Below are 15,343 nucleotides of genomic sequence, written 5' to 3'. Positions count from 1 at the left end.
ACTGCACGAGACATCTGACAAAAGCAGAGCCTTTTTTCTCAAAAATCAGTTGTTCTCTATCATGATGGACGAACATATGTCTTTACAGGAACATCTCAACAAAATTAAAGACATTCGAGATCAGCTCGAAGCCATTGGTCGGACCATGGAGGAAGAAGATATGGTAGTCATTACTTTGAAAAGTCTACCGAAATCTTATGAACACTTCATAGAAACACTCAACATTACCACCACAAATGTTGATCTGAAGTTTCCAGAGTTATGTACCAAACTTCTGCAGCAGGATCGGTGGAAACAACAGTTTGGTAATGGTGCTTCATCAGTGTCCTCGGAAAATGCATTTGCTGCAAAATATCAGTCCTCTCAGTCCTTTCAGCAGAAAGGCTCTTCTCAGTCTTTTGATCCTGCTAGGAAGAAAAGTGTGCAGTGTAATTACTGTCACAGGTTCGGTCACATGAAGAAAGATTGCCGACAGAGGATTGCTTCTGAACAGAAGAAACAGGGAGGGCCACATCAGACAGCAAATGTTGTAGAACATTCCGAGCAGACAGATTCTGCCTTTTACGCCTTTATGGCTAAAAGGTCTTCAGATCATGTTCCTTCCTCTGCATGGTACATTGATTCTAGTGCATCATGCCATTTCTCTCACAGGCGTGACTGGTTTATTGACTTCTCACCTTTCAGTGATTCCGTGGTATTTGGCGGAGGTGAAAAGTACACAGTAGCTGGCAGAGGTACAGTTCAAATTCAGTCTGGTGGGCGCACACTCATATTTCTGAATGTATACTATGTTCCTGGTATGGAAATTAATCTGCTATCTGTCAGCCAGATTATGAGGAATTCTCCTCAACTTGATGTTGTGTTCAGTGCACACAAGTGCTCCATTATTGACAGGGAGACTAGTCTAACAGTTGCTGTTGGCCTAGAGGACCATGGTCTATACAGGCTACTTGACACCGGTGACTCTCCAGAAGTGGCTCTAGCAGCACGTGTCTCTCCCATCAGCACTCTATGGCATCAACGATATGGGCATCTAAATATGCAGTATCTCTCTCAGCTCTCTCGGGAGGGACTTGTGTCAGGATTACCTGATATTCAGACTCAGCAGTTGGGGGTATACAGCGCCTGTCAAGCGGGAAAGCAACATCGGTCTTCATTCAAAGATGGAGAATCTTGGCGCGCATCTAAGGTACTTCAGTTACTTCATGATGATATTTGTGGTCCTATGAATACAGCTTCTATCACTGCTTGCAAATATTTTTTACTTATTGTAGATGATTTCAGTAGAAAGATGTGGGTGTATTTTCTAAAAAATAAATCTGATGCTCTTAGTACCTTTCAGAAGTTTAAAACCTTAGTTGAAAAAGAATCTGGTTGTAACATCATGACCCTTAGGACCGACAATGGGGGTGAATTTTGTTCCTCAGCTTTTGCCAACTTCTGTGATATTCATGGCATCAAACGTCAATTAACCACACCTTACACTCCTCAGCAGAACAGTGTTGTCGAGCGTCGCAACCGCACGGTTGTTGAAATGGCTCATTCCATGTTACAACACAGGAGTGTTCCAAACAAATTCTGGGCTGAAGCAGTATTTACTGCTGTTTATCTTCTTAACCGATCACCTACTCAGGCTGTTAAAGGGAAGACTCCTGAAGAGGTTTGGTCTGGCCATAAGCCTAAGATCAGTGACCTCAAAGTATTTGGCTCAGTTGCATATGTTTGGATTCCACCTGCTAAGCGCTCTAAGTTGGATTCCAAAAGCCAGAAACTCATGATGACAGGTTACAGTGATCATCACAAGGCCTATAGGCTGATAGATATAGCCACCGGTCGTCTTAGCTTCAGTCGGGATGTAGTATTTGATGAAGACAGAGGATTTTTTCAGTCTTCTTCTTCTAAGCAGTGTTCTGAGGATCAGCCTCACAGTGTTCTTCTTCCGGTCGGTCCACCTGATGGGAGGGATGATGTAGCATCAGTATTTGATAATACTCTATCTGAGCTTCCTCCAGAAAATAACCCTCCTCTTGCTGCTCCTATTGAGTCTTCTTCATCTCCTCCTGATATTGGTTCCTCTACTCTTCGGCCTAAATGGTGGGCCAAAACCATTGGTGATCTCCGTGATGATGAGCTTCTTGAAGGTAGAACTTCTAGACATAAGAACAAACAACAATCTACAGTGAATTTTGCTCTTATGGCTAACCTTCACAGTATTTTTGAGCCTCAAACCTATTCAGAGGCTAAGGGTACATCTGAGTGGGAACACGCTATGGAAGCCGAATTTCAGAGTCTTCAGAAGAATCACACATGGACACTTTCTGATCTTCCTGCAGGGAAAAAGCCCATAGGCTGCAAATGGGTGTATAAAGTGAAATACAAAGCTGATGGAACCATAGACAAGTATAAAGCTCGTCTTGTGGCTCGAGGGTTCTCACAGAAGGAAGGCATCGACTATGAAGAGACTTTTGTTCCTACAGCCAAGATGAGTACCATAAGGCTTGTCCTTGCCCTAGCAGCTCAGTTCAATTGGAAAGTTCATCAGATGGATGTAAAGAGTGCTTTCCTAAATGGTGATCTCCAAGAAGAAGTCTACATGACGCAGCCTTCAGGATTCAAGGTTGCTGGTCAAGAACAGAAAGTGTGTCGATTAGCTAAAGCCATTTATGGCTTGAAGCAAGCTCCTCGGGCTTGGTACATGAAAATTGATCAGTACCTGACAGATCAGGGTTTTCAGCGGAGCCCATCTGATGCAAACCTGTATATCAAGCATACTGCTGATGATATCTTGCTTGTGGTTGTCTATGTGGATGACCTTATCATTACTGGCAGCTCTGCACATTTGATCCATGGGATCAAACAAGATTTATGCAGAACTTTTGAGATGACAGACTTGGGACTTCTTCATTACTCTCTGGGGGTTGAAGTTTGGCAGACTGAAAATCATATTTTTCTCTCTCAGTCCAAGTATGCAAAAAATCTTGTGGACAGGTTCAGAATGCAGGATTGCAAACCAGCCACGACTCCTATGGAACCAGGGCTCAAACTTTCATCGCAGTCCTCCTCTCCCCTTGTGGATGAAACTTTATTCAGGCAACTAGTGGGCAGTCTCATCTATCTTACTGCCACCAGACCTGACATCAGTTTTGCAGTAAGCTATATCTCCCGCTTTATGTCAGCTCCTAAAGCTGATCATTGGATAGCAGCAAAGTGTGTGCTACGATATGTGCGTGGTACTTCTGATTATGGCCTCTTATATACTTGCAATTCCAATCCTATTCTCAGTGGTTACACTGACTCTGACTGGGCCGGTTCGGTTGATGACCGTAAATCTACAGCTGGGTATGTGTTTAGTCTAGGATCTGGTGCTGTTACTTGGACTAGTAAGAAGCAATAGGCAGTGGCTCTCTCCTCAATAGAAGCAGAGTATCGGGGAGCAGTTAAGGCATCCTGTGAGGCAGTTTGGCTTCGACGTATGCTTGCAGATATGCATGTTTCCCAGACCGGGCCTACCTCTTTGTTTTGTGATAATCAGGGAGTTCTCAAACTTGCCAAAAATCCAGTCTTTCATGAAAGAACAAAGCATTTGGAAACTCATTGCCACTACATTCGCCAGCTTGTTGAAGACGGCTCAATTCAGTTGCAACATGTTCCCACAACAGAGCAGCCCGCCGACATCTTCACCAAGCCTCTTGGTCCTGATAAATTTGTAAAATTCAGAGGGTCTATTGGTGTTGTAAATAGATTGAGTATTAAGGGAGGGTATTAGAATATTCCTATTCCTATTTAGTATTTAATACTCATTCTTTTAGCTGTTGCTATTTTTATTCGTTTAAGCAGTTTCTTAGATGAAACTGAGTGTTTCCATATTCTACATAGAAACTTGATGTTTCTATTATTGTAAATATCTATGTATTATCATTGAGCTTCTTGCTCACTCTGAATTAATTGATTCGACATTCTTTTACGGTCCTCCCTTGCAAGTCTCCTCTGCTCCTTCGCTGATGTTTAGGGCACAAACTAGCCCCAAAACAACCTTACGTACCCTTGTTCTAGGTTGGTAAGGCCTGTGGCCTACCCACAACAATCTTCTACGTGCTGCCGCTGCTTCTCCCAAGGTTTGTCTACCCAAAAACACACCTAAACAAAACCAGAAATCCGCTCCTCTGACTCAGCCTTCCTGCAAGGTAAAGAAGCCATCCAAAACAGTCATGGAGAAGCCTAGACGTGGCCTTCTCCTTCTTCGCTTGGCTGCTCCTCACCTGTGATCCAAAACAAAGAACCCTCCTCTTGAACGAGCTCTTCACTTTCTTTGTATTGCTCTCTTGGATGTCTATTATGCCTCACACTCACCTTGTATTCGTACTAAACACAAGGGCTCCATAAAATCACACATGTGGGCTTGACAATTGTCATTAGGCCTCCTAATAGCTAAGCCAACCTAAACTTTGTGCCACCATGCCCACACATAACTTTAAAAAATTCATAACTTTATTTCTACAACTCGGAATAAGATGATCTTCGATGTGTCAGATTCGTCTTGACGAGTACTATCGTCCTCATCCATCAGATGTCGAAGTCTCTCCATAAATTTGTCCCCAACATTGATGGGTGCAAAACCCCAAGCTTGGGTTTCAAGCCCACAAGGCCACTTGTGGAGCTCCTTCCTCCAATCCCTCAATCCTCAAAGCTTGGAGTACCTCCCAAGCTACAAAATTCAACATATGGATGGTCCTTAGTTTGCTTAGCCCTTTTATGTCCTTATTCAATTGGATGATCTTCTTCAAGCTGCCTTTCCTTGTAGTCACCTTAGCTCTGATTCCATGTTGAGAAATCTAGGGGCAGCTAGATTAGGTGATTTCTCTTACTTTGATAACTACTTGTGATGTATTTTTACTTAATTGATTAGCTTCTTCTTTCACTTGTTTATAATTAGTGTTCTTATCATCAAACAACTACCAAACAATAAAGAACAATGAGACAAGAGAACACAAGATATAGGCTATCAAGCAGGGCCAAAACCTCTCCTTTTGAGAGGAAATCCCACAAGAACTCTTCTCTTCTTATAGAACTTCAAATGAGAAATTCCAAGACCAATGACCCTTGACAAAGATCCCTCGAAGACAAAGTCAAACTTCTCCTTGAAGCACTTCCTTTTCACAAAGTCAACCCAAGTTTGTAGTAGCTTTTGATTCTCCTTTAACCAAGATTTTCGAACCTACAACTTGACTGCAATTTTGACTTGTAATTCTCGTCCTTCTTCAGTTTCGGCAACGCCGCACGTGTGGGTAGTTTAGAGCAGATTTATGAGGCTTCTTTCCTTCGCTTGCTTTGGATCTCTCTCCTTGTGAATTCTGCTTACTCTTATTATCTTTTGAATGCTAAATTCGGCTCCTTTTGAGGTCTGCAATTATGCACTTCAGAAAAACCTTGTTGCAATCATACGTGTGAGAGATTTTGTTCCAAATCAAACTTCTAAACCTTCGTTCTTCCTTCCTTTTGTCTCACCTCTTCCTCGCTAGCTATTTCTTGTCTTCTTGTGCTTTTATCAAACTTCTCTTGATTGATCTCTCCCCTCCAAATAAGGCCGAGGTCTGCCTTATAAATAGGCTTCTTAAGGTGGTCGAACAGTCCTTCCAATAGGCCGATTTGTCACTATGAGAGCTGACTTGATCTCCCTTGAAGGTTGACTTGTTGTAGCATGTTTGACTTGTCTTGGAGGGTCTTTTATGACTCGAATAATTTTCTTTACAATATGAAACATGCCGAAAAGGGTCTTCCATAAATGACAGTGACTCTTATGACTTGTTAACTCAAAGACAAGCCCTAGAAGCGCTCAATGGGTGCTTGACCTATAAATCAAATAAACTTGAGCATGAAATCCATGCCTCAAGAATGACAATAATAATTTTATTTTTCTCTTTACATAAAATCATGATTACATATGTCATTATGAACATTGAACCTAGTTACATATTTCAACACTCCCTCTTAACAAGGGAGGTATTCATAATCCATACATGGTACTTGGACATTCTCAAACTGAAGAATTCTCATAAGAAGAGTCAGATTGGTAAGCCATTTGACAAGCTATCTTATCAGCTTATACCAGAGCATCTCATCATACCAACCAACATTGTCACATAGCAAGGCCTTGACTAACAACTCTATCTCTCCAAAAGATTAGAGCACATTGCTGGTGAGACCAATGACTGATAGACAACATCATCATTGTCTCTTAAGGCACATACCCTACCTGGGAGTTCAAAGGGTATGTCCTTTTAGGGCAATTCCTGTCTTGGAATAATACATCCTCAAGAAATTTCCTCTTCGACTACTCTTGCCTATTGGATGCCTTATCACATCCTTAAAGAGTATCAAAATCAATCTTTGATGCTTACCCAATCCTCCATTGTTTCTTCATAACATGAAGGCAAGAATGATGTGTCTATCTCTCCCTCTCAACTGGGGAGGATATATTCATTCCTACAGGAATATAGTCTAGCTCCCTCTTAACCAAGGACTTGTGCAAGCTCCCTCTTAACCAAGGACTTGTCCATGTTCCCTCTTAACTAGGGACTTGTCCAGGTTCCCTCTTAACTAGGGACTTCTTTTCAACAACAACTCTCTACTCTTTGGTGGAGATAATGATACTATCAACTGCTTGTAGGGCTCCTCCTTTCGATGTCATGAACTTGTCTTGGAGGGTCTTTTATGACTCAAATAAATTTCTTTATAATATGCAACATGCCCAAAAGGGTCTTCCGTACATGACAATGACTCTTATGATTTGTTAACTCAAAGACAAGCCCTAGAAGCACTCAATGGGTGCATGACCTATAAATCAAATAGCCTTGAATATGAAACCCATGCCTCAAGAATGACAATAATAACTTAATTTTTCTCTTTACATAAAATCATGATTACACGTCATTATGAAGACCGAACCTAGTTACATATTTCAACAAAGCAGAACTGCGCATGGATCAGGTACATGTGAGGTTGAGCTATTGTGTAAGAAAAGTTCCGAGCAGTCACAATTGCTCCAACAGAGCTTGCAAGATTTTCTTGCGTAATTGGTGGAGGTCAACTTTTAGAGGGAGAAAGGGGGACTGTACTAGTTAGGGGGCTGTCAACAAATTATTTTTGTGGGTGTCTTAATTCTCAAAGGACTGAGACACAAATCCACATAAGATCTTTGCAAATATATAGACCAACAATCTTTTATTCTTGTGGGTGCTAGAAGGACTTAGCACAAGGCTAATTATTAGATCTAGAGATGGTAGCAACCAGTTTGAGATTCAAGGACTGGTTGCATGGAGGATCAAATTTACTGCCTTGGAAGCCAAGGGTTACCGTGCTACTGAAGGAGAATGACCTTTGGGAGATTGTGGATTAGGAGATCAATCGTCAACATATCCAACACAATTGGTAGCCCACGAAAAGGACATTAGAGCTTACATGTCATCATGGATGGCGTGAAGGGTCACTTGATTCCTCACTTGGCAGAGAAGAAGACAACCAGCGAGATGTACAAAGCTCTAGTGTATCGTTCCAAAGAAACAACATGAATAGAAAGATGATCTTGAGAATTAAGCTCAGATCCATATATATGTCTAAATTTGATAATGTTACCAGTTACTTCATGAGGATAACCGATAACACAAACACAAGATCACCTTGCAACCATTGGGGAGAAAGTGGAGGACATAGAGCTCGTAAATGTGGCATTGAATGGTCTTCCCAAGTCATGGGGATCATTTGTCAAAGGAATCTGTCCTCAGGAACACCTTCCCAACTGGGAAAGGCTTTGGGATGAGTGTATCTAGTAAGAAACCCAGGAGGAATCCAAGGCCAGCAAGCAAGAAGATGAAGAGGGGAGCTTGGCCTTGGCTAGTATGACCAAGAATGACAAAGGAAAGCGTTCCAAAGGTAACATTGTGGGGGTAACTTCTTAGCTAAGGAAGAAGAAGGACCTGAGCAAGATCAAGTGCTTTAGTAACCAGAAGAATGGGCATTATGCATCACAATGTCCAGAGATGAAGGGGAAGGGGAATTCACAACATATAGCAACAATAGTAGATGTTCAACTTGATGAGTTGCAATGTGTTGACAAAAAACGTCCAACAAAAATTTCTAATCTAATCCCTGTTCAAATTTAAATATGATTTGTAACTAATGTTACATTTATTGTTATGAACAATTTATCATTAGGGTTTGAAATTTATATTATTGGCAATATTGGGGGAAATATTGGAATTTATCAGTAAATTTAAAAAAATACAAAAATAATAATTGTTTTTTCAAATTTTCATTTCTGAAGCAACATCAACATCAACATCAAACAGGTACATTGCTACATAAATATGAAAATAAAAGTGATATATAACATGTCAAGTGGTACATCAGATATCGACACTGAAATATGATATTTGTCCAGAGTAATAAGATCTGACAGAATGATACAAAATCATGTAAAAAAAAAATGTATCTCATAAGATAAATCATGGCAATTAAAACAACGGATCTCCCCTTGTTTGCTTGATGGAAAATGGTCACAACATCCTCAACAATGTCATCAGAATCGAACCAAAAGATTGTTCAACCAAAAAATACTTAAAAATATTCAAAATTTGAAAAGAACATATAATTCATGTGCATCCATATGAATTCAAATTATCATACACAAATATTGAAAGTTTCTCATTTGTATAGCAAGTACAGGTGCATATAACCAAAATAGCGCCGAGATTAGTCCATGTTTGAATCAAAATAGATCTTTGAGAGGGTCTAAACGGCGTCTAGAGTCCAAAAAAATCATGTTACCACATACATAACATTAAAATCATCGCCTATATTGGGATCGTCCTCATCAAGATCACTCTCTAAGCATTAAAATGAGAGAAAAAACTTAGCTTGCCTAATCAATGATTTTGCTTGAGTAAAGTGTACATTTGTACTAGGGTCATGATGTAGGAGTTCAGCAGTCAATGCCACCGTAGAGCGCTTAGTGCTCTCGGGCCTGGTTCCATACCATCATACGTCACAAAATCCATTAGAAATGTTTCAATCTTGCCAATCCTGAAATCCTGAAAACTATTAAGTCTGCTGAATTTTGAATGGGATCTAAAATTCTACTTCCTCCATATGAATTCCAATGTGGTTGGAACCACGCTTAAACTCCTGAAACAATTAATGGGAATGTCAAAAATTTAAGGAAATGAAAGCTAAAGGAGAATGTAAATATTACCGTTAACTACTCAGGTATGTATCTCATGAGATGTTTAATGGGAAATGAAAACAATAAATTTCCCTCCCTTTGTTTGATGGAAAATAGTTATAGTTGTTGAGAAATCCATTAGGGAAGCATTTATGCTTGATTTCTCTCACTTGACATTTACTTGTGATATTATATTTGTCTTATGTTGATTATATTAGTGTTCTCATCATCAAATAAATGCCAAAAACATGAAGTCATACACAATGAACACCAGATATAGGCACTCAACTAGGGCAAAACTCATATGAAGGGGAAAACCCGGTCAAACCAGTGTTGTGAAAATTGCGATAATATCGCGATATTATCGTTTTATCGTGATTTTTTCCCAAAGCCGATATTATCATGAGTAATAATTGCGGATTTTTTTATACCCAATAATTTCGAAAAAAATTGCGATTTTTTCCCAATTTATCGCCAAGGGTCGGGGCAACGTAGTTTTATAAGGGATGCTAAATGTTCGAAATGCAATTTTTGTTGAAAGAAACAAATAATTTTTGAGTGGGGCAGCTTAATGATCAAGTCTAGGCCCTAGTATTGATATGCTATTCATGGTAATGTTAAATTCTTAAAGTAAAAGTGACACCCTTTTACTTAAATTTTTAACATTACCATGAAATGACTCAGGATGTTTGAGTGTGGTTCCGGCTTCATTGGATTTCATATGGAGAAAGTAGAATTTTAGATTTCATTCAAAATCCAGCAGACTTATCAGTTTTTCAGGATTTCAGGATTGGGAGATTGTAATGTTTGCAGGTGACACCACCTGCCTGGGCTACCCCTGCCACCAATAAAGGACATGGTCTACCTCCTATAGCTCCTAATTCTAGTTCTTCAGCTTCTAGAGCACTGCAGACTCCACTGCCAACTCCACCAGCACCAGCATCTACATCTAGAGGGAAAGGGAAAGCTGTGGCATTTTCTCGCAAGAGGGGCAGAGGAAATCAATAGGATTAGACTTTAGTTATTTTCTTCATTTCATTGTATATAACATTATGACATGATGAGATACATTATTATATTTTTTGTTGATATTTTGAGGCTGAGTTGGGACTCAGGAGTCAGGACTTACTATTTAGGACATGATGCAATGTTATGTGTGATTTTAGCACTAGAAATGATATTAAACATCTTATATAATAGTTCTTTTATCATATTTATGTGTCAATGTATTTATTTTACGTTGTAGATGGTTTAGATATTAAAAAAAAATGAATATTTTTGTACCAAACGATTTTTTCCCGATTTTATCCGATTATTTCCCGATAATTACGATTTTTTCCTCGCGCTGATATTATCCCGATAACGATTAATGCAACATTGAGTCAAACTCTTCTACTAGTTGATTCAGATAAAATTGAGACAACCAAGACTCAAGACCAAAACAAATGACCTCCTTCACTCCATCAAGTCAACCTTCCATAACCAAGTTAAACTGTAGTCAAATTTTCATAGTCAACATCAGTTCTTCAACATCTCGGCCCTTTCTGTAATTCTGAAGCTTAGCTTGCAATTTTGGTCCTGCAATATCTAAAGTATGTTTTGAAACTTCGGCTCCTGCACCTTAGTCATTGATCCTTTACACAGGTGGCAGAAACCACTGTTCTTTGTTAGAGTTTCTCTCTCATTCCTTCGCTTGACTGTTTCTTCTATTTCCTTAAACTTCGCATCCCTTTCTTGACATGTCAATTGCAGAACGAGTTACATATCAAATTGATGCCAAATATGTCGACTTCATTTGCTATATATAGAGTGGTTGGCGTCTATTCTTTTGAGGCCAATATGATATGTTTGAAGCCGACTTGTTGTCTTTGATGTGCTGGAGGCCGACTTGATGGAGAAGGGATATATATGACCAAAATAATAATTCTTTCTTGACTTAAATAGCCCAAGAAGGGTCTAGAATATATTGACTTATACTTTGACCCAAGACATAATCCGTAGAGCACTCAAGCTTTTGACCTATGGACCAATAACCGAAGCATGGAACCCATGCTTTAATAAGTCAATTTTCTTTTACAATAAAGCATTTCTCTTTTTCTTTCTTTTGACAATTACATCATGACTCAAATACAATTTATGAAGACTGACACTAGTTACATTTTTCAACAATAGTACCCTCACAGCTCAATCCCCCCAACTCACTTTTCAAAAATGAGGGTTAAAAGGCCAAAAATTTGGTTATAAGGTGAAACGAACAGACTGAACAGAGACAAGGCATTACTTAAATTATTGCAATAAATTGAAATTATTGCGATGATTTCAAAGGGACAAATTATCGTGATAATTACTCTCGATATTATTGCCAAGGTTGGTTTTGGCGATATTATCGCGATAAGTGCAAGACTTTTTGTAACTTGTAATAATGACTAAACTCTCTTTGCTGCCATTAATCCTATCCTCTACAGATACCCTTCCAAAGCTTAATGCTTTCATGATGAGGAAGTTAGTTGCTCGGTCGGGGAAAACTCCATATCAGCACAGTCATTGAGAATAGTTCTTCAATGGTTGCGTTTGGTGTGGTGATGAAACTCTTGAATCACCTTTCAACATTTCGAAGGGATCGATCAACAGTTCTTTCTTATCTAGCACTACCCAAGATATGGGCCTTGTTTACTTTCCTGTCAGCATTAATGCTGTTTACTGCAAACTCCATTCCAATAGTTAATGTGGATTGCTGGTCGAATTCATTTCTTGCAAAATCTGGAGACCAGGTTAAATTTATCCACGTGAGAATTCCTATTAGAGCCACATTAAGCTGATGGTTCCATACATAGATTCACCATGAAAATAATCTTGTTGCAGAAACTCAATAGCAGATTTGGTGGTCAGTCAAATATGATAATAAATATGCTCAAGAGGGCACCTCGAAAACATCAGTGTCATTATGTAATTTATTGATTATTAACAGCAGCACTGGGAGTAGATATATATAGTCATGCTCATACTTGAGGGACAAACAGTGAACAGTGAGAGATGGTAACTAAAATCCAGTGTTCCATGGGGATGCATCCCCTAGGGTGGGGGTGCCTGTGGAAATGTTTCTACATGTACCCCTTTTGGGGAAAATGTGTGCAAACGCAGGGAAAATATTTCATCGGTTTGGGGGATGTGTTTCCCCAAAAGGGGGCTTTTGGTGTCCCCGACTCCCCCCACACAAAAAGGGGGTGGTTCTGGGTGTCCTCCTACAAAAGGGGGACTTTTGGGTGTCCCACCCAGAAAAGACAGACATTTGGGCATTCCTTGCCCACCCCCCAAGGAAAAAGGGGTCTTCTGGGCATCTCCCCCAGAAAATGGGGGCTTGTGGGTGCCTCACCTAGAAAATTGGTGCTTTTAGGTGTCCCCCAAGAAAATGGGTGCTTTTGAGTGGCTCCCCCAATTTTTTTACCTATAAAAGCTTAAAAAAATAAATTAAAATGCAAATAAAAAATGAAACAACATATAAAAAACTTTATTTCACTCTCACTTTAATTTACCTTTTATTCACATCCACTCCCCGATGCTGATTTTATTTGCACTGTCCATTGTCCATTGATAATTTTCAGTTTTAACTTTTGAGTTTTGACTCTAAATGCTGATGACCTTAGTCTGAGTCTTTGAATTGTTACTTTTTACTATTTTTAACTTTGGGTAATTTCAATTTACTATTTCAGACTTCAGTATCTACTATTTTTCTTGGTACTAACCAGATACCAGAACGATGAATTTAAATCAATGTATCAATATTTTACTATTTCTGTTTCATTTATTGTTTATGAATCAATGTATTTTATTACTGAATCTGAATCTAAATAATGTTTAGAACATTTACCGATTTAAATTTAGCATGAGCAATATTATGCCTTGAAGAGGACTCCAACGTCCACGCCATTATGTTACTTTTCTAACATCCTGCGTTCAGACACTTTCCAACCCTTATACAGAATTTCCTTACAAGTGGGTTTTGGTCCAAACCTCCTATTAATATTTTACAATTTACCATTTAGTCTCACCGATATCTCTTAGTTCCCATCCCAGAAGAGGTCTCACTGATATTTCTCATCTCTATTCAATAGCTGCTTTTCAGTGCAATCTCTCTTTTAGTTACAAAAAATGAGATTCCTCCATTTGTTTCGGTTACAAGAATAGGGCATGATGGACTATTTGATGGTGTTTGTTGTGTCACGTGTGTCAGCAAGGCCACTACATTCATGCTTTTTTTAGTAGAATTTGTCATAAGAAACGTGACATAAACTGTGTTAATTGAGTCATAACTGTTCATTTTTTCTTGTTTCTAGAGGGTTCAAGCATGGGATAAACGGTACCAGTTTCTTCTGTTTGCGGCAGAGCCCTATGAAATTATTTCTTTCAAGGTACAAGATTTTAAGAAATGGTTTAAGCTCTGTGAATGCTTTTTCCTCTGATTGTGGAATTTAGCTATATTCAACCTTTATTTTTGCAGGTTCCTAGTATAGAGATAGACAAGTCAACCTCCAAGTTCTTTTCCCACTGGGATCCAGATACGAAAATGTTTACGGTTATTACTTATAACCTTACTCTGCAGATATGTTATTTATATTGCCCATTTGTTTATGGATTACTGCTTGATAGGGTGCCCGGTAGATACATGTAGATATTTTTCTTGTACCAATTTAAAATTTGTTTAAAGATGTGTGTTCTTAAATTTAGAACTGAAATTGTTTTCCTGGCAGCTGCAACTTTACTTCAAAGTCAAACCAATGGAAGCTAACAAGGGTGCTGCACCAGCAACCACTACTGGTATTTCAGCTCCTGGTGGTCCTACTAGACCACCTCCACCACCACCACCACAAGGAGCACCACCTCCAAGTGGGGCTCCTTTGCCTCCACCAAGAGGTCCTATGCCCCCGATGGGTGCTCCACCACCACCTCCATCATCAATGAATGGGCAACCTCGACCTATGCCTCCTGGTGGGTCATTGCAACATCAAGGAAGTGGAGGCCCACCAATGCCACCACCACCTATAGGTGGTGGTCAAATGGCAAATTTTACTCCAGGCCCACAAATGGGACGTCCACCACCGCCACCTTTGCAGGGTTTTCCTATGCAACAGCTTCAAGGACAGGGAATGCAACCAGCTCCGCCACCGCCTAATATGGGTCAACAAATGATGCAAAGACCCCCACCGCCACCACAACAGTGAGCTTGCATTGCTTAACCTCTATCTCTTTGAAAAAAACCTGTGAATCATATGTTATGGGAAAAGTTTATCTCATTGGTTGGGAATGTGTGCACTGTTGCATAATGTCTAGCACCATGCTGGAAATTTTTGTAGCAGGTGCAAAGATGATGTACAATGACTTTTGGCTACATATTGTTCCTAGTACTTAATAATATTGGAATGCATTATTTTTTGTTGAATCTTGATTTATTGCCACATCGTCACTTCTAGTTAGTTTCTCTGTTGTATGTGTGCGTGCAGCTGAATTGAATGTTATATTTATTTGAATCTCAAATTTGTCTAATTTATATATATTATTTAATTACATATTCTGTAGTGGATAAAAAGAAAAGTTATCCTATAATTTCAGTATCCCTAGTTGTTATTGCGCCAATAGGTGCTCTATAGCTCCAATATGAGGGATATGTCGTGGTGTGTTGGATGAGATATTGTAGTGAAACATTGGATCGAAAAGTAATAATAATAACACATAATTTCAGCTTATTTTAAAAAAATGATAAAAAGTAAATACATAAACATAATAAGTTGGCTCAATTCAATTTGGTATATTGCAATTTTTATTTTTATCACTAAAATTACAAACAATTTCTTTTGAAAAAAATCATAATGCATATTCATAACCATGATATTTCATAATTTCATGTTTAAATTTAGTTAATAACCGTATAAATACTTCAAATAAACTCTTTTTCTAAGCTTTATGTATATCACATTAAATTAAAAATAAATAAATTATAAAACATGTTAAAGAGAAATGTCATATATATATATTTCTAATGCTATTGAAACCCCCATAATATATGTGTGTGTGTGTGTGTGTTTGTCAGTTATAAATTATCATATAAATTAAATTAATGATGATTCATAT

General features: G+C 38.9%; 1 protein-coding gene across 1 annotated transcript in view; it reads left to right on the top strand.

Annotated features, from left to right (window-relative positions):
* LOC149140933 (hydroxyproline-rich glycoprotein family protein) overlaps positions 1-14,654 on the top strand; it is a 121,658-nt gene extending 107,004 nt beyond the window's left edge. The window contains exons 5-7 of the mRNA XM_089448871.1: positions 13,552-13,626; positions 13,716-13,790; positions 13,966-14,654. Coding sequence (XP_089304997.1) covers positions 13,552-13,626; positions 13,716-13,790; positions 13,966-14,436 — 621 coding nt within the window. The 3' untranslated portion in view covers positions 14,437-14,654. The remainder of the gene's footprint in view (positions 1-13,551; positions 13,627-13,715; positions 13,791-13,965) is intronic.
* The last annotated feature ends 689 nt before the right edge of the window (positions 14,655-15,343 follow it).

Source organism: Pinus tabuliformis, chromosome X (genome assembly GCF_031772625.1).
Source record: "Pinus tabuliformis cultivar Carrire ecotype Pingquan chromosome X, CPIR1, whole genome shotgun sequence".
Lineage (NCBI taxonomy): Eukaryota > Viridiplantae > Streptophyta > Pinopsida > Pinales > Pinaceae > Pinus > Pinus tabuliformis.
The sequence above is the reverse complement of the archived record's forward strand: the minus strand, read 5'-3'. Positions and strand labels throughout refer to the sequence as shown.